Consider the following 16,069-nt stretch of genomic DNA (forward strand, 5'->3'; position numbering starts at 1 on the left):
AAATTTATATTTTTCAATATTTTTACACAAATATACAGTAGCTAAAGAAGCAATATTGAAAAGTGCTATTTGACATCTTTATTTTAAAATTTAAGGCTATGTGTGCTTTTTAAATACGTGTGTCCATTGGGAAAAAAAGAATCAATTTTTTGGCACATACAAAGAAACTGCTCTCCACATTTCAATATGTGCGTTTAACGCAGGTAATCTCAGATCTGACGATAATTAACAGGAGACGAACCTTCCGATGACGTCGAAGAATCGCGAAAAACTGTAACTGTTTTTTTTTAAACAAACCGTAATGAGTTAAGGGAAATGATGAAAGACAATGAAAAAAATCGAACGAAATCTCATTTGGCAAGGCCGTAATGAGAAAAGTTAGGACCGGAGTACATATCAGGGAGAGGGGCAGGTGAAAAGTTTAAGACGTGCACACAAGGAAGAACCGCTTGCACAAAGAAAGAGGTGAAATAGCAAAGGCGTCCTTGGCATGAAATGAGGAGAAGTGAAAAGTTTGAGGGGATGAAAGAGGAAAGAAGTGAAATGTTGAGAGGAGTGAGGGTGTGCTCAGCAGTGTGAGAGGAGGAAGGATGGAGGGAAATGGGGGAAATTCTCCCCAATTTCCCATCTCACTCCATCACCTCCAGGGAGACAGCTCCTTCTTCCATTCGGTTCCTTTATCAACAACCACCAGTCTTGGACATCCGACAACCCCTTTTTTCCTCACCGAAGAAAGTTATTCCCTCTCTCTCTCTCTCATTCTCTCTTTCTCTCTTACACAGACGAAGTGAGGGCCTTTTTACCATTCCATATCTTTTGCTTGCCAACCCTTTAATCTCGTCACGAAATGTCGCCTTACTTATCTCTTCTCCCTCTTCCACCCCGCGACTACTTTTCCTACGGGGCCGACTCCCTTTGTTTGTCCAGATGTGAAGACGAGGGAGAGAGAGAGAGCGGGTCCCGGAGAAGCAAATGCGGGGCGACGAATTCTGGAATCTCATCCTAGTTCTTTAGAAATATTCAGAGAATTTGAATGCTCACCGTTAGACCACGCATACGATGTAGAAAGTAGGTATGTCCCATTAACGATTCTGTATGAAACTTTCCATGGGAAAGGAAATTAAGACGAAACCGCGGTGACTAGGTTGGAAAAATATTTAAATTTCAAAGAAAGTAAACGCATAATGAAGACTAATACCGAATTGCTAAGCCCCTTGTAGATGGACTTCTAATATAATTGCATATTTGGATGCTTTGATTTTATGCACAGCTGATAAAAAACAACTGGAGCGTACGACCATACTATTACGTGGCATTTGTTTATAGATGAAATAAACTCCCAAAAGCATCACATGTGTGAGGAAAGAATGAGGTAAAAAAGGAATATTTTTGTAATATATATGTATTTTAAATTTGTAAGCAGAATGAACGGAGAAATCTGGTGGCTTACTACCAACAAGGTAAAAGTGATAAAAAGTTTGGGTCCCAGTTATAAGTAATCAATAATATCTTGGAATAGTATTCAAAAGATATACCACCTAATTTGTATAGTTTGTTATTCTTTCATAAAAGAATTATGAACACTCCTTTGTTGAAATTATAGGTTAAAAATTGTTTGTTATAGTTTTTGGGAGTATGAAAATTGTAAAATAGACGCTGTATGGCATGTAATATATGTTTTTAACCTAAATAATGATGATAATAATTCTCTTAACGAGGATGTCAATAAAATATTCAGCTAGTGAGTCATAGAGCATTAATAAAGCGTTAGTTAAATTTAAATTCGTGTTTCCCATATGTAAAATATTATAAAATTAATTTTACAGATATTGCTGATTAAAAATAGAAGAGAGAAGTTTTATGATGAATACATTCCCTCAATTGAAAGATATTGCGATAAGGTTCAAGATTGTAAAAACTCTCTTTCGGCTCGGCTTGAGCCTTCTTGTCAAAAGCATTAGGATCCAAGTTTCGTCTTTAATTACCTAAAACGGGTGAATCTAATTACAAAGCGAAAATATAAACCATGAGAGAACCGGAAATTTCATCTCAGCGTTCGTCCAGCCAGAAGAAGGGAAGATGAAAGTACGTAAACGAGATTCCATAAGGGGGAATCTACCGTCATTCCGGCACGTTCTCGTCGATTACGAATTGATTGCTCGTTCACACGGAATAGTCCGTTAGTTCGGGAATCTATGGCGTTGAAACACCTCGCAGGTACGGGAGGACCTTTGATTCTGAGTATGGTTCCGTACTGACACGCGCGGACGATGACGCTGCATGATACTAACGAAGACAGAGTCATGCTTTGGATTGAATGAGACCCGACAGTTTCATAATGAAGCCTAACGTTACTTTGCCTCAAGGGGTCCAATCGTTTGATTGGCGGGTGCCGAAGTCATAAATCAAGTGAAGCAAATGCACGTCTATCGGTAATACACATCTTCCGATATCCGAAATGCGCTTACTAATGTCCATCAGATAGCGGTGCAGAGATCGAAATTCCACCGCATGACGGAAGCAAAACAGGGACGAAAAAGATACGGTGATACAGGGAACACGGTACGACGATAGTACTATGGATATCGCTAGAATATAGGAAATTTACGCATCGCATATTTGACTGTACATATGCGGAGGTTGAATTTCACCTTGGTCTCTCATTCGTCGAAATGAAAACTCAAAAATCCAAACACGTCCAGAGAGTATTCAGAGATTAATGAAAGAAACTCCATTTAGAAATTTTTCTTACTTGTTCGCGCGTTGCTTAATTTATTGTGCGGAAATATATTTTTTTAAATTATAACTGAAAATGTATGAAAACATTTTCATACTTTTTTATCGAGCGGTCATTTATTAAAATTTAATGAGGCAATATACCCAGCATACCAAGCATGTGCAAACATTTATCGGCCAGCAAGCGTTAATTTAATTGCCTCAATTCTAGTGTTAAAAAGTAAATATTAATTTCTATTTAATCAATTTTTTTTAATCCAACTTAGTTTAAACGAAGGACTGTTTTGAAAATATAATTATAAGTCTCCAATGTTCACACCATTTCTTTTCTACTGCATACTTTAAATACTTCTCTAATTTATCGTGGCAAACTCTGGTGACTGTCTGGTTAATCATGTCTCTGGATGTTAATCTTAATAAGAGGGAAAATAAAACACGGTATATTCACAACTTCTCCTCGGAAAACACTAATGGGAGGTGTGAATGTAATCCCTTTCCGACGAAAAATAGCGTATGTTCGCCATAACTCATGAGACCATGACAAAAAGTTTTTTACTTTTAAATTGCTTTACCATGTTAACATTTAATTTCCATTTCATAAAAATTATGAATGCATGCATGTATGTTCACTTACCAGCATCTCTTCAGCGTGTTCATTTGGTGACTCAAGTCCGTATTTTTTTCTCCTAAATTGTTAGCCACACGCATTTCATATACGGTCTTAAGGTTGCATTTTATCGTAATTCAGGCAAAAGGTCACTGACGAACTGAAATACACGTATGGCGAATAAGATTACGTGAGAGAAATTAATAACGAAAGCTCCTTATTAAATTAATTACAATAGTTTCTTTCCTTCCTCTATCCTTTTCACTCTCACGTTTCCGTCCAATTTTCCTATCTCTCACACTTCTTAAACATTCAATATGCCATTTCACTTAGTGGTTAATCAACAAGATTAATTTTAAAAAATCTCTGAATATGAATAACGTATCTTCATTAGAATAAAATAAAGAAGAACTATTGGCATAAAAATACAACAGTCATATCATTGAAATCCGCAGACATCACGATTTGTATAATTTCAAATCATGAGTTTAATTCTAGATAGATATATGAGACGAAGCAACCAGAGGAATAAAATAATTGCAAATATAAACAAGAACGGCTGTTTTCGGCTATTAAATATGTCGTGATCATAATAATGGTTGATGTTTCCGTCAATCATGAAATTAATCAGCAAATTCTTAATTTCTAAAGTGAAGACGAAGTAAGAGATTTGCCTAAAATTTCTGTTCTAAAATCTTCTTTGTTGAACTTTATTGTGAGAAAATGTGTGTATTATATTTAAAACTTCCTGTTCAACTATTTTTTTGCTGGAATCCGCTTATTCAGCACTGTTTATTTTTTCCCCAGAACCACCCCACGGCGTTTACTTATCGGTGGACGGTCGCCGGGTGGGGGCCTCGGGCAACGGCATTGGAATGCGCCTGGAGGCGTCTGACGAAGGAGAAGGGGGTCGGAGGATGGAAGATGAAGACGAAGGCGATGAGGACGATGAGGAAGACGATGAAGACGACGAGGATGAGGGACCGGTGAATGGGGACGGCGTCGAGGTCCGTGAGGACGCCTCGATCACCGTGAGGTGCGTCGCCGAAGGAGGCAGACCTCCTCCGTCTCTCTCGTGGCTCCTGGACGACAGGCTTGCCTCCCACGCCTCTACGGACCTTTCAGCTCCCTCCTCCCAGTCACTTTCCCCCCAGGGGATCGGTATAATGGTCGGGAGCGTCGGCAGAGGTCTTCACGGGGCCAGGGTCTCCTGCGTGGCTCGGCACCCCGCCCTACCTTCCACACTGACGGCGTCGCTCAAACTGAATGTCTTATGTGAGTACCTATTTTCATCTCTTTTCGCGTAGGAAACTTTTTTTACTGATAACACATTGATAAAACCTAAATTTAATCTTTGATTCAATAGGCATGTTTTCTGTGCTAGAACTGATTTTCCAATGCAAGCATACATGTATATGGTTATAGTTTAGTGCACTAATCCTGTTAAAAATTTGGAGTGTATTTTACGTAAAATAAAAATAATTTACCTTCACTCACGATCTTTTATGAGTGGAACACATTAGAGAAATATGTGGACATGCTAACAAACAATTAGGGTTGATTAGAAGAGCACTAGGTAAATGTGATGAAAAGGTTAAATAGAAATGTTATCTCTCATTGGTTGGGCCCCATTTAGAATATGTGGCAAGTATATGAAATCTTCAAGAAGTTGGATATTTTGCCGCATTGGATTGCGTGCAGCGTCGAGGAACTAGATTTTTAAAATGTTGCAATGATAAACTTAGTAACGTATCTAAAATATTAAAGCAGCTAGACTAGCAATCACGAAGGTTATATTACAGATTGAAGCTCTTGCATAAATTGAAAGGTCTTTTTAGCAGTGATGTTGCAAATGTATTATTACCCCATCGTACTACAGTAGGAAACATCAGGTCAATAATATTAGAGAGATTAAGTTTTGAACAGATAAATTTAAGATACCATTTTTTCCACGAACGTTAGGATACATAATAACACTGTACGACCGCGATAGGGTCATGTTTGGGTAAAATTATTCTTGTATATATAGTATTCAGCCCTTGCCAGGCACCCTAGCGGTAGCTTGCAGGGAATATAAATAAATAAATAAAAATAATACTTTGGGATATTTTGAAATAATTTATTATGGCGCAGTTTAAAAAATTAACCTTGATCACAAAAATTATGATATTTTCATCAAGCATTAATTCTTATTATAAACAATTCTATGGAAAATATATTATCAAAGCTAAAGTTGATTGGGTATGGTCACCCTTGAACTAAAACTAAAATAATGATTACATGTAACCGGCCAAAACGAAAATCGCACTCAGAGGACGTAAAAATGATATTTCCAAGAAATAAAAGGACATGCTGGAATCTTATGGACTCACAAAACTGATGGAGTAGAGCGTGGAAGAGGCAGTGAATATTGGTAATGGAAAGTGAATGTTAACATAAAAATGCGCATATCTCTAAAAGAAAGAATATTTACTGAAAGCATTGATCATCTGTATCTGCACATGTAAATTTCAATAATAATAATACGTAGAACTAATACCGTCACCATAGCAAGTTTTTGGCGCATAATATTGAATACAATTGCGTTTCCGTGTTAAAATCAGTCAAATAATTTAACATAAATCACACAATATAATTTGTATTAAAGAAAGTGATTATTTTAAATATGGTGTCCACGGTTATTATAATAACCCAAGGAAGCAGATGATGTAATTCCTACCAGAGTCAAATATTTTACATCCATAGAAGTATCGCTTTTAAATTGGCAAGTTTTCTATACATCTTTCCATGGAGAGCGCCAACATGATTCTACGGCAGGGCATCCTAAGAATACATAAATAAATTGAGAATGCGTTATTCAGGATGAAATAAAAATTAACTTTTGCATCGATTCCTCTACTTATACATTTGTTTTTCAACTAAAAACCACAAATGTAGCCTATAAGCGTTTCAATAAAATGTAATAATATCCTATAAATTGTAAATCTAGTATGTTTCTAGTAAAATATAGGAAACATTTCTTCTACATGCAAACTAATTAAAGACAAAAATGAAACTATTCCCAGTCTTATTCCTTACAGTGATCGATGGGATTCTCTCTAATGATGGAAATGTTCCACTTGCATTTCCGCAATTTCCTTTGTGGACGTGCGTGTAATTGCAGTTTATATTTGATATTATGCACCACAAGCATTTACAATTATACACCCTCAAAATTTATGCGTACTATGCATACGAAGTAATTGAATTTTCTCAAAAAAAAGAACGTCTCCAAATTTTCTTAAAAATGTGGCCATAAGTTTTCACAGAAACGACGCAATAGAATTTCCCAATTTATCTATTGTTAATAGTTAGTTCAATTTGAAAATTTTACGGCATAGAAAGTTGGTTTAGAGTCCTTTTCATGCTCCCAAAATGCATTAATGGCACTTGTAAATCTCCCTGCCTCATGAGATTTACGGATTGGGCAACGGGTGAGTGAATAGCACACGCCTAGAGGCAACGGACCGACGGACAACTGCTGCAGTAGCAGCAGCGTGTAAAAGGGTGATGCGGATGGGATGTAAATGAGTGCCGCCGATTTAGAAGACCGACATGAAGGACGGGGAGTTGCATTGAGCGCTACAGTGGGTGGATGAGTACAAGGTGGAGTTAACTTCCCAGCACGCCCAGCGGTACAGTGAAATCCCTCTTGCCGGCCGCTACCTTCCAGCTCCTCCCGGTGTTACGTGCGTTCCCCTTTGCTTAAATCTTCCCCTCAGGTTCTCATTAACACTTTATTTATCTGTATCCCTTCCATTTCCTCTGCCATTCTTATCCTGTTCTTAGATTTGGAGTACTTGCTATGTGAGAACGCGGGCATCTATGCGCGTGCATGAAGTATTAAAATGTTTAAAAAGAAAATAAAATGATTTAATTACAATTTTAAAGGTGAAGCAAACTCCTTTCAAACTTATTTTGACGCTTTTAGTCCATTTATGCGACTTTAAATAAATTGCATTCGTTAAATTTTAATTTGATTTTTAATAAAACATATGCAAGGAATGTATAAAAAGTATCGGTAACGCGTTTTTCCTAACGTGTTCACGGAGAGCTGTATCCAAACCGTCGGTTGATGGTGCGCATAATTTCAGATCGAAGTGGCATTCGTAAGATGATAGTGCACACCATTATGACAAAATATTTGGTGATGCGAAAGATATCAGCGCTGAACTCTCCCCGAAGATCGTGACGGACCAAGATTAGAGTCGAATATCTGCTTACGAAGATCTTCTCCAACGTCATCGCGACGATTCCTCAAGTCCCGACTTGGGACCAGCGGACCTCCGATATCCCCCCTCGATGGACACCACAATGGGACCCTAAGTGCCGTCAAAGAAGCTTACACGCGTACCCTCAATGGCATCCCGGAACCCACCTACCAGGGAGCCTTCATGTCGTGAAAAAATTACCATCAAAAGTATGTCGACTCTCAAGGGATGTGCTTTGAAGGATTTTCAAGCATTTTAGCAATACTGCTATACAATACTATATGCCATAAATCTATTTTCCGAAACCTTTCCCGATACATTTTATACAAACCATGTTTGTGCATTTCCCTCCCATAAACTACAACCTAGATGTTGTTACATGGCCTAGTGAATTCTGTATCCTAGTGCTGTGCTTGCCCCTGCGAGCTAAGCTCTACCTATATTCATTTATATATTTACGTTTTTTTACCATGAAATATGCTCAGAGAAGAGTCAATTATTTTTACAAAGAAATAATCCCCGGCACTAAAACTCTCTCAACAAAGTTTTCATATAAACTAATACCATTCTTAATATTTTCGTGGGCATAAAGTCATATACCCCATGGCACTGGGAGGAAAAATTAGCTTGAACAAATGAATAAACAAGCGAAGCATAGAAATAAAAATGGCATACATGTAATTACAGCAACAGCAGCGTGTAAAAGGCTGAGGTGCATGGTATGTAAATGAGTGCCTGTAATGACGATAGAATGAATATTAGATGCTATATGATTAGAACTAAGTGATACTGTGTGTTTTCATAGTCTTTTTGCTAATATCGAATACAGCAGGAAGGCTCAAGTGTGTTTTCTAGTGCTTTTCGTGTATATAGAAAATACACTCCCTCTTTACTGCCCAAGAATTTCATAGAATATTTTACCTTCTTTTGCTAAAAAAATTTAATTAAGTGCTACTTGACGAGTTTAATAATGATTGATAAATTTACACTGAGTTTTGGTTAATTTACACTGTTAGTATTAGTAAATTTACACTGACTTTAGTTCAATTATCGCGGGAATACTTTTAATACTCTAGTGAAATCATGGGATGTCCGCATAGGTGAAATTGTTCTTCCCAAAGTTCCATGCTTTTATGTGCTATCAACATCAAGCCCTTAGTATATTATTAAGTTCTTAAATGAGGAAGTAAATTTTAGCATTCAAAACGATGACATATCAAATGAAGAGTTTGCAATGTGGCAAGAAAATCGAAACTAATTTTTGGATACGCAATGAATCGCCGAAATATGACTACCGAAATAGTCAAGTTTTTTTATTAATTATTGGCAATGTCACTTGGAGGGTAATACAAGCAAATTCTAAGAGAACGTCGTCTTTACTAGGACGATTTTTTATTATGAAGTATAGAGTACGTAAATTTAAAGCTGCAGTAAGTGCTCACGAGATGAAAAGATTCTGATTATGCGTGGAACCGACTTTAGATACCTCCTTTTCCAACTCTCCTGTTCAGATCATAAAATGCAGGAATTCAACCCTTAACATTCGCTCACACTTTTTTTCGTTGATTCGGTTCTCAGCTATTCTTTTATGACTAAACATATGCACCCCATTTATTTCTAGTTTACCTATTCCTATCGAAACTATTTCAAAACCCACTCGTTCTTTTCGATTCTATATTCCTTATTTTTATCGTAAAATTTGTGCCAGAAAACATTCATAGATACTCGTACAAAAAAAAGGTTAAAAAAGGTAAAAACATATGCTATCAAGTAAAGAGAGCGCCTATGATATCTCATTTAACTTATTCAAATTCTCTTGATGGCAAAAATGAAATAAAAAAGTATGAATATAGTCCTTTCCCATTAAAATGGATAGAATGGCTTGGAACCTGTTTTGAACTCCGTATTGGGTGGTTTGAGGAAGATTATTCAACTTCTGGCCCTGAGCTAGCTTCAAACCCTGGTTCTGGTAATTGGCACTATATCTGGGCTACTTGCTCCAATTCAGCTCCTAAGAGTATACATCCAAAGTGTATAATACGACTTTCGATCCTGTAATAAATCGATGCGCTTTGCTACCGTTACAATCCCCGCGCCAAAGTGCCTCAAAACTTCCATGACGTCGGCCTGAAAAAAGCTAAATTCCTCACATCAATCGCACCAATGGCTTCTGCCCGTAGGCATAAGCGGTTGATACACGCACCAAGGGCTTGTATCGTATAGGCAAGGCAGCACAATTGGAAGGGCAACCTAATGCGACGGCACTTCAAAGAGCTTTAACCGGGAGTCCATATATTATTATTTACAAGACGAGCAACGGAAATGATGGCACTGACAGTATGATAACGCGTATATTAAAAATACATGCATCTATGTAGTTGGTCTATCATGTCTTTAAAGGAGAACAAACACACAAACACATAAACACACACACACAAAAACACACACACACACACATATGTATATATATATACACACACATATGTATATATATATATATATATATATATATATATATATATATATATATATATATATATATATACATATATATATATATATATATGTTTGTGTATATATTCTTATATATAATACATATATATATATACATAGATATATATATATATTTTTTTTTTTTTAATTTACATAATATACATACATAAATGTATGCATATAATGCTAATGAAAATTTTCTTTAGAGGCTCGGAATGTTTTTCCAATTATTACTCTGGAAGTGGAATGAATAGTTACAATATAATTATATGAAATGGTAAGGCAGCCATAAAATATGCGTAAATCTCATGTTAAATTGATTATACAGATTGCCTCGTAACTGTTTAAAGTCCAAATTTAGTTATAAAATTAGCATTTAAAATTTAACAATTTTATTGAAACTACAATAGATAAAAATTCGTAAATCACTTGAACAAAGTTTCACCACGTTTCTGTTGTCGTCTTTTGATGTTATTTTATTGCAATAAGTATTTATGAGGTATATTCATAAAGTATTCACAAACAGAATTAAATATTAATAGCTAATACTCAGTAACTAAAAGGAGAACTCTCAAGTTATGATAATTTCCATAATATATTCCAAAATCAAAAACCGTTAATCAAAAATTTTATCCGCAATTTGATATTTAAAATGAAAACAGTTTATCGTGAAAATAAATTTAAGTCACGATGGATCAATAACAGGGCTTCATTTTTAGTGTATAATTTGCCAAGTACTCACAGTATTTGGAGTTCATACTAATTTTTCATGGACGCTTCCAACACTTTGTAACCAAAACTCTCCTGCATTTTTCGGTGGAACTGCAAACATTTGGTTAAATCAACTTAAAATATCTTCTTGCCTACCAAAGATAGGGATGATAATGTAAGTTCAATCAAATTTTTTTGCAAAACCCGTATTTAATTTTTACAGCTAAGGAATTGTATTTAATTTTTAGCACATCATGAATAGGAACGAGTTATACTCATTAATACAGGTATTTATGGTCCAGTAGCAACAGTTATTGTTTATTTGTACTTTTTTATTTGGAAAGTTGTTGGAAGCTAAGTTATACTTTATTTTTTTGTAAAAATTATCTCAAGAAACTACGAGGGTCATCCGGAAAGTAGTACCCGTTCGTGAAATAAAGACACAAAAGTAAATATTAACAAACATAAAAAATTTTATTTGAAAGAGGATACTTTAAACTACTTCTCAACATAATCTCCAAGCAAATTAAGGCATTTGTCATAACGTGTGACAAGTTTCTGTATTCCTGCTGCATAGTCCTTCGCCGCCAGCTCATTGAGATACGCGAGGGACCCAACTTGCACAAATCTTTGCATAATGCAGATGGTGTTTAACAATTTCATGAACAATTGTTCGAGAAACATTGGGAAAATGCTCACAGATGTCATCAATTGTGACGCGCCGATCGTTCCTCACGAATTCGTCAACTGAGCTCACCAGTTGGTCTGTAATGACAGACGGTCTCTCCGAACGCTCATCGTCGTGTGTGTTCCCCCTCCCCATGTTGAAGTTGCGACACCACCGCCGAACAGACGACTCGTCCATTACATTGTCTCCATACACCTCCTTTAATTGGCGATGAATATCACATGGGCGAACGTTTCTTGCATTGAGGAATTTAATCACTGCCCTCACTTCACAACTGGCGGCGTTCTCAATTTTTTTAAACATTGTAAACAATCACAGAAACAACACAGGCAATGCTAGCGTCACGCAACTTGGCTCAGAGAAGGCAGACAAGCCACTGAAGCTATCTGACCTCGTCCAGCGGCTACTCGCGTCGTCAGCACTTCATGCGGCACGAACGGGTACTACTTTCCGGATGACCCTCGTAGCATGAAAATCAATAGAAACATAATGAAAATGAATTAAACGTGGAGTGGTTTCCTATAATAAGGCCTTGAAAACAGGCCTTATTATAGGAAAATTATTTTATTAGTAGGTTGTATTTAGGTAACTAGTGTGTAAAGATTTTATGCAGATTAATTAATCTATATTTGAAAAAATCTTTCCATGCGTTATTGTTTCGTGTTGAAGGACCTCATGTAGCTAAAATTGAATAAAAAGAAACAGCTACCCATCTCACATGACTTGAAAGATGAATTAAACTTGCCTTTTATATATGTCTTCTTGAATTTTCATATTTTATATGTTTTAGCCATAATCCTGTCTCAAGTATATTAAAGATGTAAGATGAAATGTGAAACCGTACCTCTATGGTTAATAGTTTTATTTATTTTAATTTAATCAGCCATATGTTGCTGATTAAATATTTACTGTAAAAAGACAATATATAGTAATCGATATGTATGGCCATTCTACTAGAAAATTAACATATAGACCACAACAAGCGCTTTGAATTTTGGAAAAATACTTGTGTAATGATTCTCAAAAAAACTGGAATTTCTGAGAAAGAACCGATGAAAACATCCCTACAGCGCACTACAATAGCCTTATAAAGGTAAACAGGTAGGTAATCCAAATACAGGTTGTGGGCTGGCAACGAAACAAGAGATGCAGAGATTAGTGCTAGGAGATACGAAGGGAGAAAGCGGAGGGCGGATTGAGGCATAGGCGTGACGAACGGGAAGGTTGCGTAGAAAGAGAGAGGAGGCAGAAGCTCTGGAAGCGAGGGTGAATATTGGCATATGAAGCCAAGCCCCTGCGGCAGAAGTCAGCTTCAAACGCGAAATGACGACGGTGGAAGGTGACAATCAGATAACCCGTTTGCGCAGGGGAGCTTTTTAAGGGACAGACATGGTAAGACAAAAGGAAGCTTCTATGATGGGATGAGGATCGTAAACTCAACATGTCAAAGCGTTTGTGAACGAGAGCGTATCGAAGTTAAATATTTAGAGACTTTGATTTTGCATAAAATAATAAATGTCTACTTTATTTAGGATAATGATAAAATCTACTACAAGGATAGCGTGTATCCCATCAGGAATATGTTAGAATTTTGTAAACATCATTAATATGCTCCCATTTTACATTGCAATATATATCAGACGACTCTTTATGGGATAAAGGGAATAAAATTCGTTGGGATGTGAAATATCTTTCCAAAATGAGTAGATTTTTCGATACTATCTCTATATCCTAATATCATATCTATTTCCCTGAGCAAGTGAATCTTCAATAATAGTTTAAACAGACTAGGACATAATTAAAGGCTGTACAATAAATACAGTACGCTGGAAATTTTTGTGTAATGGACTTACGTTCCCCGATCCCTGAGTTCCACAAATATTTCATGAATAAGATATCTAGGTTAAGGACTGGTCATGTGGCATTAATTTTTAGTGAAAATATTTTTTTCTGAGAGCCATAAAATATCTACTGCATAAAAGTGGTGTAGCGGGTAATATAATTTAGAGACAACATCAACTTGAAATCATGTAAATAATTTTTCTCCTGAATATATTTTTTATATGCGATGTTTTATACTGTAATAGATAAAATAGTCGAGGTTTTATTAATTGTTAATTAATATTATTGAATTATAAATCGAAAAACAACAATTCATGATTTTCACAGTGGTTCTCGATTTTCTCTAAATTACTCAGAAATGCCATTATCATTGGTCATCATCGTCTTTATTTCCTTTTCTGATGCCATTAAAGAAAGACCTTTCGTTGCATGAAAGCCATCCATTACCACTACCCAAAATTTAATCCGCGGCCCTATCCAATTTCCAAATCGTCGATTCTCCTCGGTCCCAATGGGTTTAACGAGTCGCAATATGCAACCCTCATTTCGAATATGCTCCAATTAATCAATAAGCCACGGGACCACGATTATTCTCGGATTTAAGCTTCGGAATTGGGTGAGAAAGGGCTGAAACATTTTTGACGAGAGCAGAGTGAGACGACTTGATACGAAAACGTTGGACAGTAATCGATTGCCGGAACAGATCTGAGTTCCAGATCTACCCGAAGAGATAATGTGCACCAGATGTTGATAGCACCAAAAGTCTAGCACCATGATTAGAATCCTAAAATATAAAATTACATCCTTCAAATATATAACTTTCTTACGATAGGTCAAGGAGCCAAAATGAAAAAAAACTAGTGTTTAACATTTTTATCAAAATACAATATATGAATTGATTCTGAAAAATATGATTTTTATTATGCATTGTAATCAAATGAAATGGTAAATTTCAATCATAGGGACATTTATCATATGGATACCAATCGCAGTGAAGGAGACCAAATTTACAGATTTAATTCTTATAAGTTATTAAATGAATTTTTTTTTATACTGTACATTTTTTCATTATTAAAATAATAATAAATAAGTATTATTTAATAAAATCTTGAATAATGCCGTTGAAATTGTGAATAAATTAGTAATAATGAATGCCATTTGGATATGTTAATTATACATATTTTTGATGCAATTATTGAGAGACGTAATTTACATTCACCCGCTGTGGATCCAAAGACAAAGATATGAAAAATAAAACAACCTCATCATCATACCATAAATTTTGGCTAGAATTCATCATTTTCACTCTTTTACCTTTAAACTGGAAAATGTAAATTTCCAGCTAGAAAATGTGAAATAGTAATGATATCTCTGAATCTTTAAATTGGAATTTAATCTATGAATCTCACATAAAGTTAAAATGCATTCTTTATTGTTTCTTACGGTACTTTTTGTAAATCTACCATTACATTGCAAAACGTACATATATTTTTAAATGAATCAATGAAAATTAATTTAAAATGAACATAAACTTGGAAGTCTTTTAAATCCAGAGTCAAATCTTAAATTAGACCCAAAAGCCCAGAAAAGGACAAAGATCTGGAACAGCTTCAATAAATTTAGACCCGACCATTTTCTTTTTCTGAAATATCCGATTCCAAAGTTCAATAGAGTAGCCAGTAAGATCTTGTTTAAATTCCAATCCTAAAAATATCTGCATTTCTACCATGCCTATCGTCTTATTGATGAGATTTTAGATAGCGTGGATAATTTTGAGAAGAAATGAAAGGAAGTGGAGGTCATAATTTACAAAAAAATAAAGAGTCATGCAAATTTGTAAAACTAGCCAATTAGAAGAATCACTGAATTGCTAGGAATTTTCGTTAGCCACACCCAAACTTATTGAAAAGAGTTACTTGGTTATTACGGAAAAAAATATGAGAATCCCAGGATCCATTCCTCTTCCAATCACATTGCACAATTTGATCTTTGTCGTGATCACTGTTATCCTACCCTTTCTAACTCATAATCGCCTTGCGTGAAATTGATGTTAATCCATTAATAAATGTGGGATAGCAAAATATGATTCATCGCAGTATCTTCCCAGCCTCTGAACGTAAAAATTTGAACTTGTGAAAGAGTAACGCATATGTTTAGTAGTTAGTGTTAAATGGCTTTAATCAAATAATAAACTTTTATCGTTAATGCAAAAATATTAAAGAAGCCTTAATTTTGACATTAATTATTGATTTTTAGACGAAAAATAATATTCTTCAGCCGATGATTAAATTGGTTGAATTGACTTTCAAATGTACTGCCGGAAAGGGAGAACTTAAGGCGTGAGATTTTCAATTTTTTCTGTCATATTTTTAAACATGAAGGAATTCAACATATTTTCACCATCAATATTTTTTGCTTGAAAATGACTATTAATTTATAACTTTACATCGCATTTTGATTCTAAATAGCCTATGTATATGAGTATAAGCACATTTTTGGAAAAAAAATTAAAAAGTACCGAAATCTGTTAAATATTTGCTCAATAAACATTCTGAACCATATTTCTTTTAAATATATTAATCAACATGCGGTAATTTTCCCATAGAACTCGTATGCAAAATTTTAAAAGAAAGAAAATTTCCCTATTTTATTCCAAATGCCAAAACATGCCTTCTTTCATTCGAGTTTTTCTCGTGTTCTCTACTTTCATTCTGTCTACCCTTAATGTTCGTAAATTGATAT

The 16,069-nt window shown here is 35.3% G+C and overlaps 1 protein-coding gene across 1 annotated transcript in view; it reads left to right on the plus strand.

The window, feature by feature from the left end:
* Nucleotides 1–16,069, plus strand: part of tei (irregular chiasm C-roughest protein teiresias) — a 597,514-nt gene that overhangs the window by 119,775 nt on the left and 461,670 nt on the right. The window contains exon 2 of the mRNA XM_071594231.1: nt 4,151–4,618. Coding sequence (XP_071450332.1) covers nt 4,151–4,618 — 468 coding nt within the window. The remainder of the gene's footprint in view (nt 1–4,150; nt 4,619–16,069) is intronic.

Source organism: Hetaerina americana, unplaced genomic scaffold, assembly GCF_022747635.1.
Source record: "Hetaerina americana unplaced genomic scaffold, ioHetAmer1.1.p SCAF_6, whole genome shotgun sequence".
Lineage (NCBI taxonomy): Eukaryota > Metazoa > Arthropoda > Insecta > Odonata > Calopterygidae > Hetaerina > Hetaerina americana.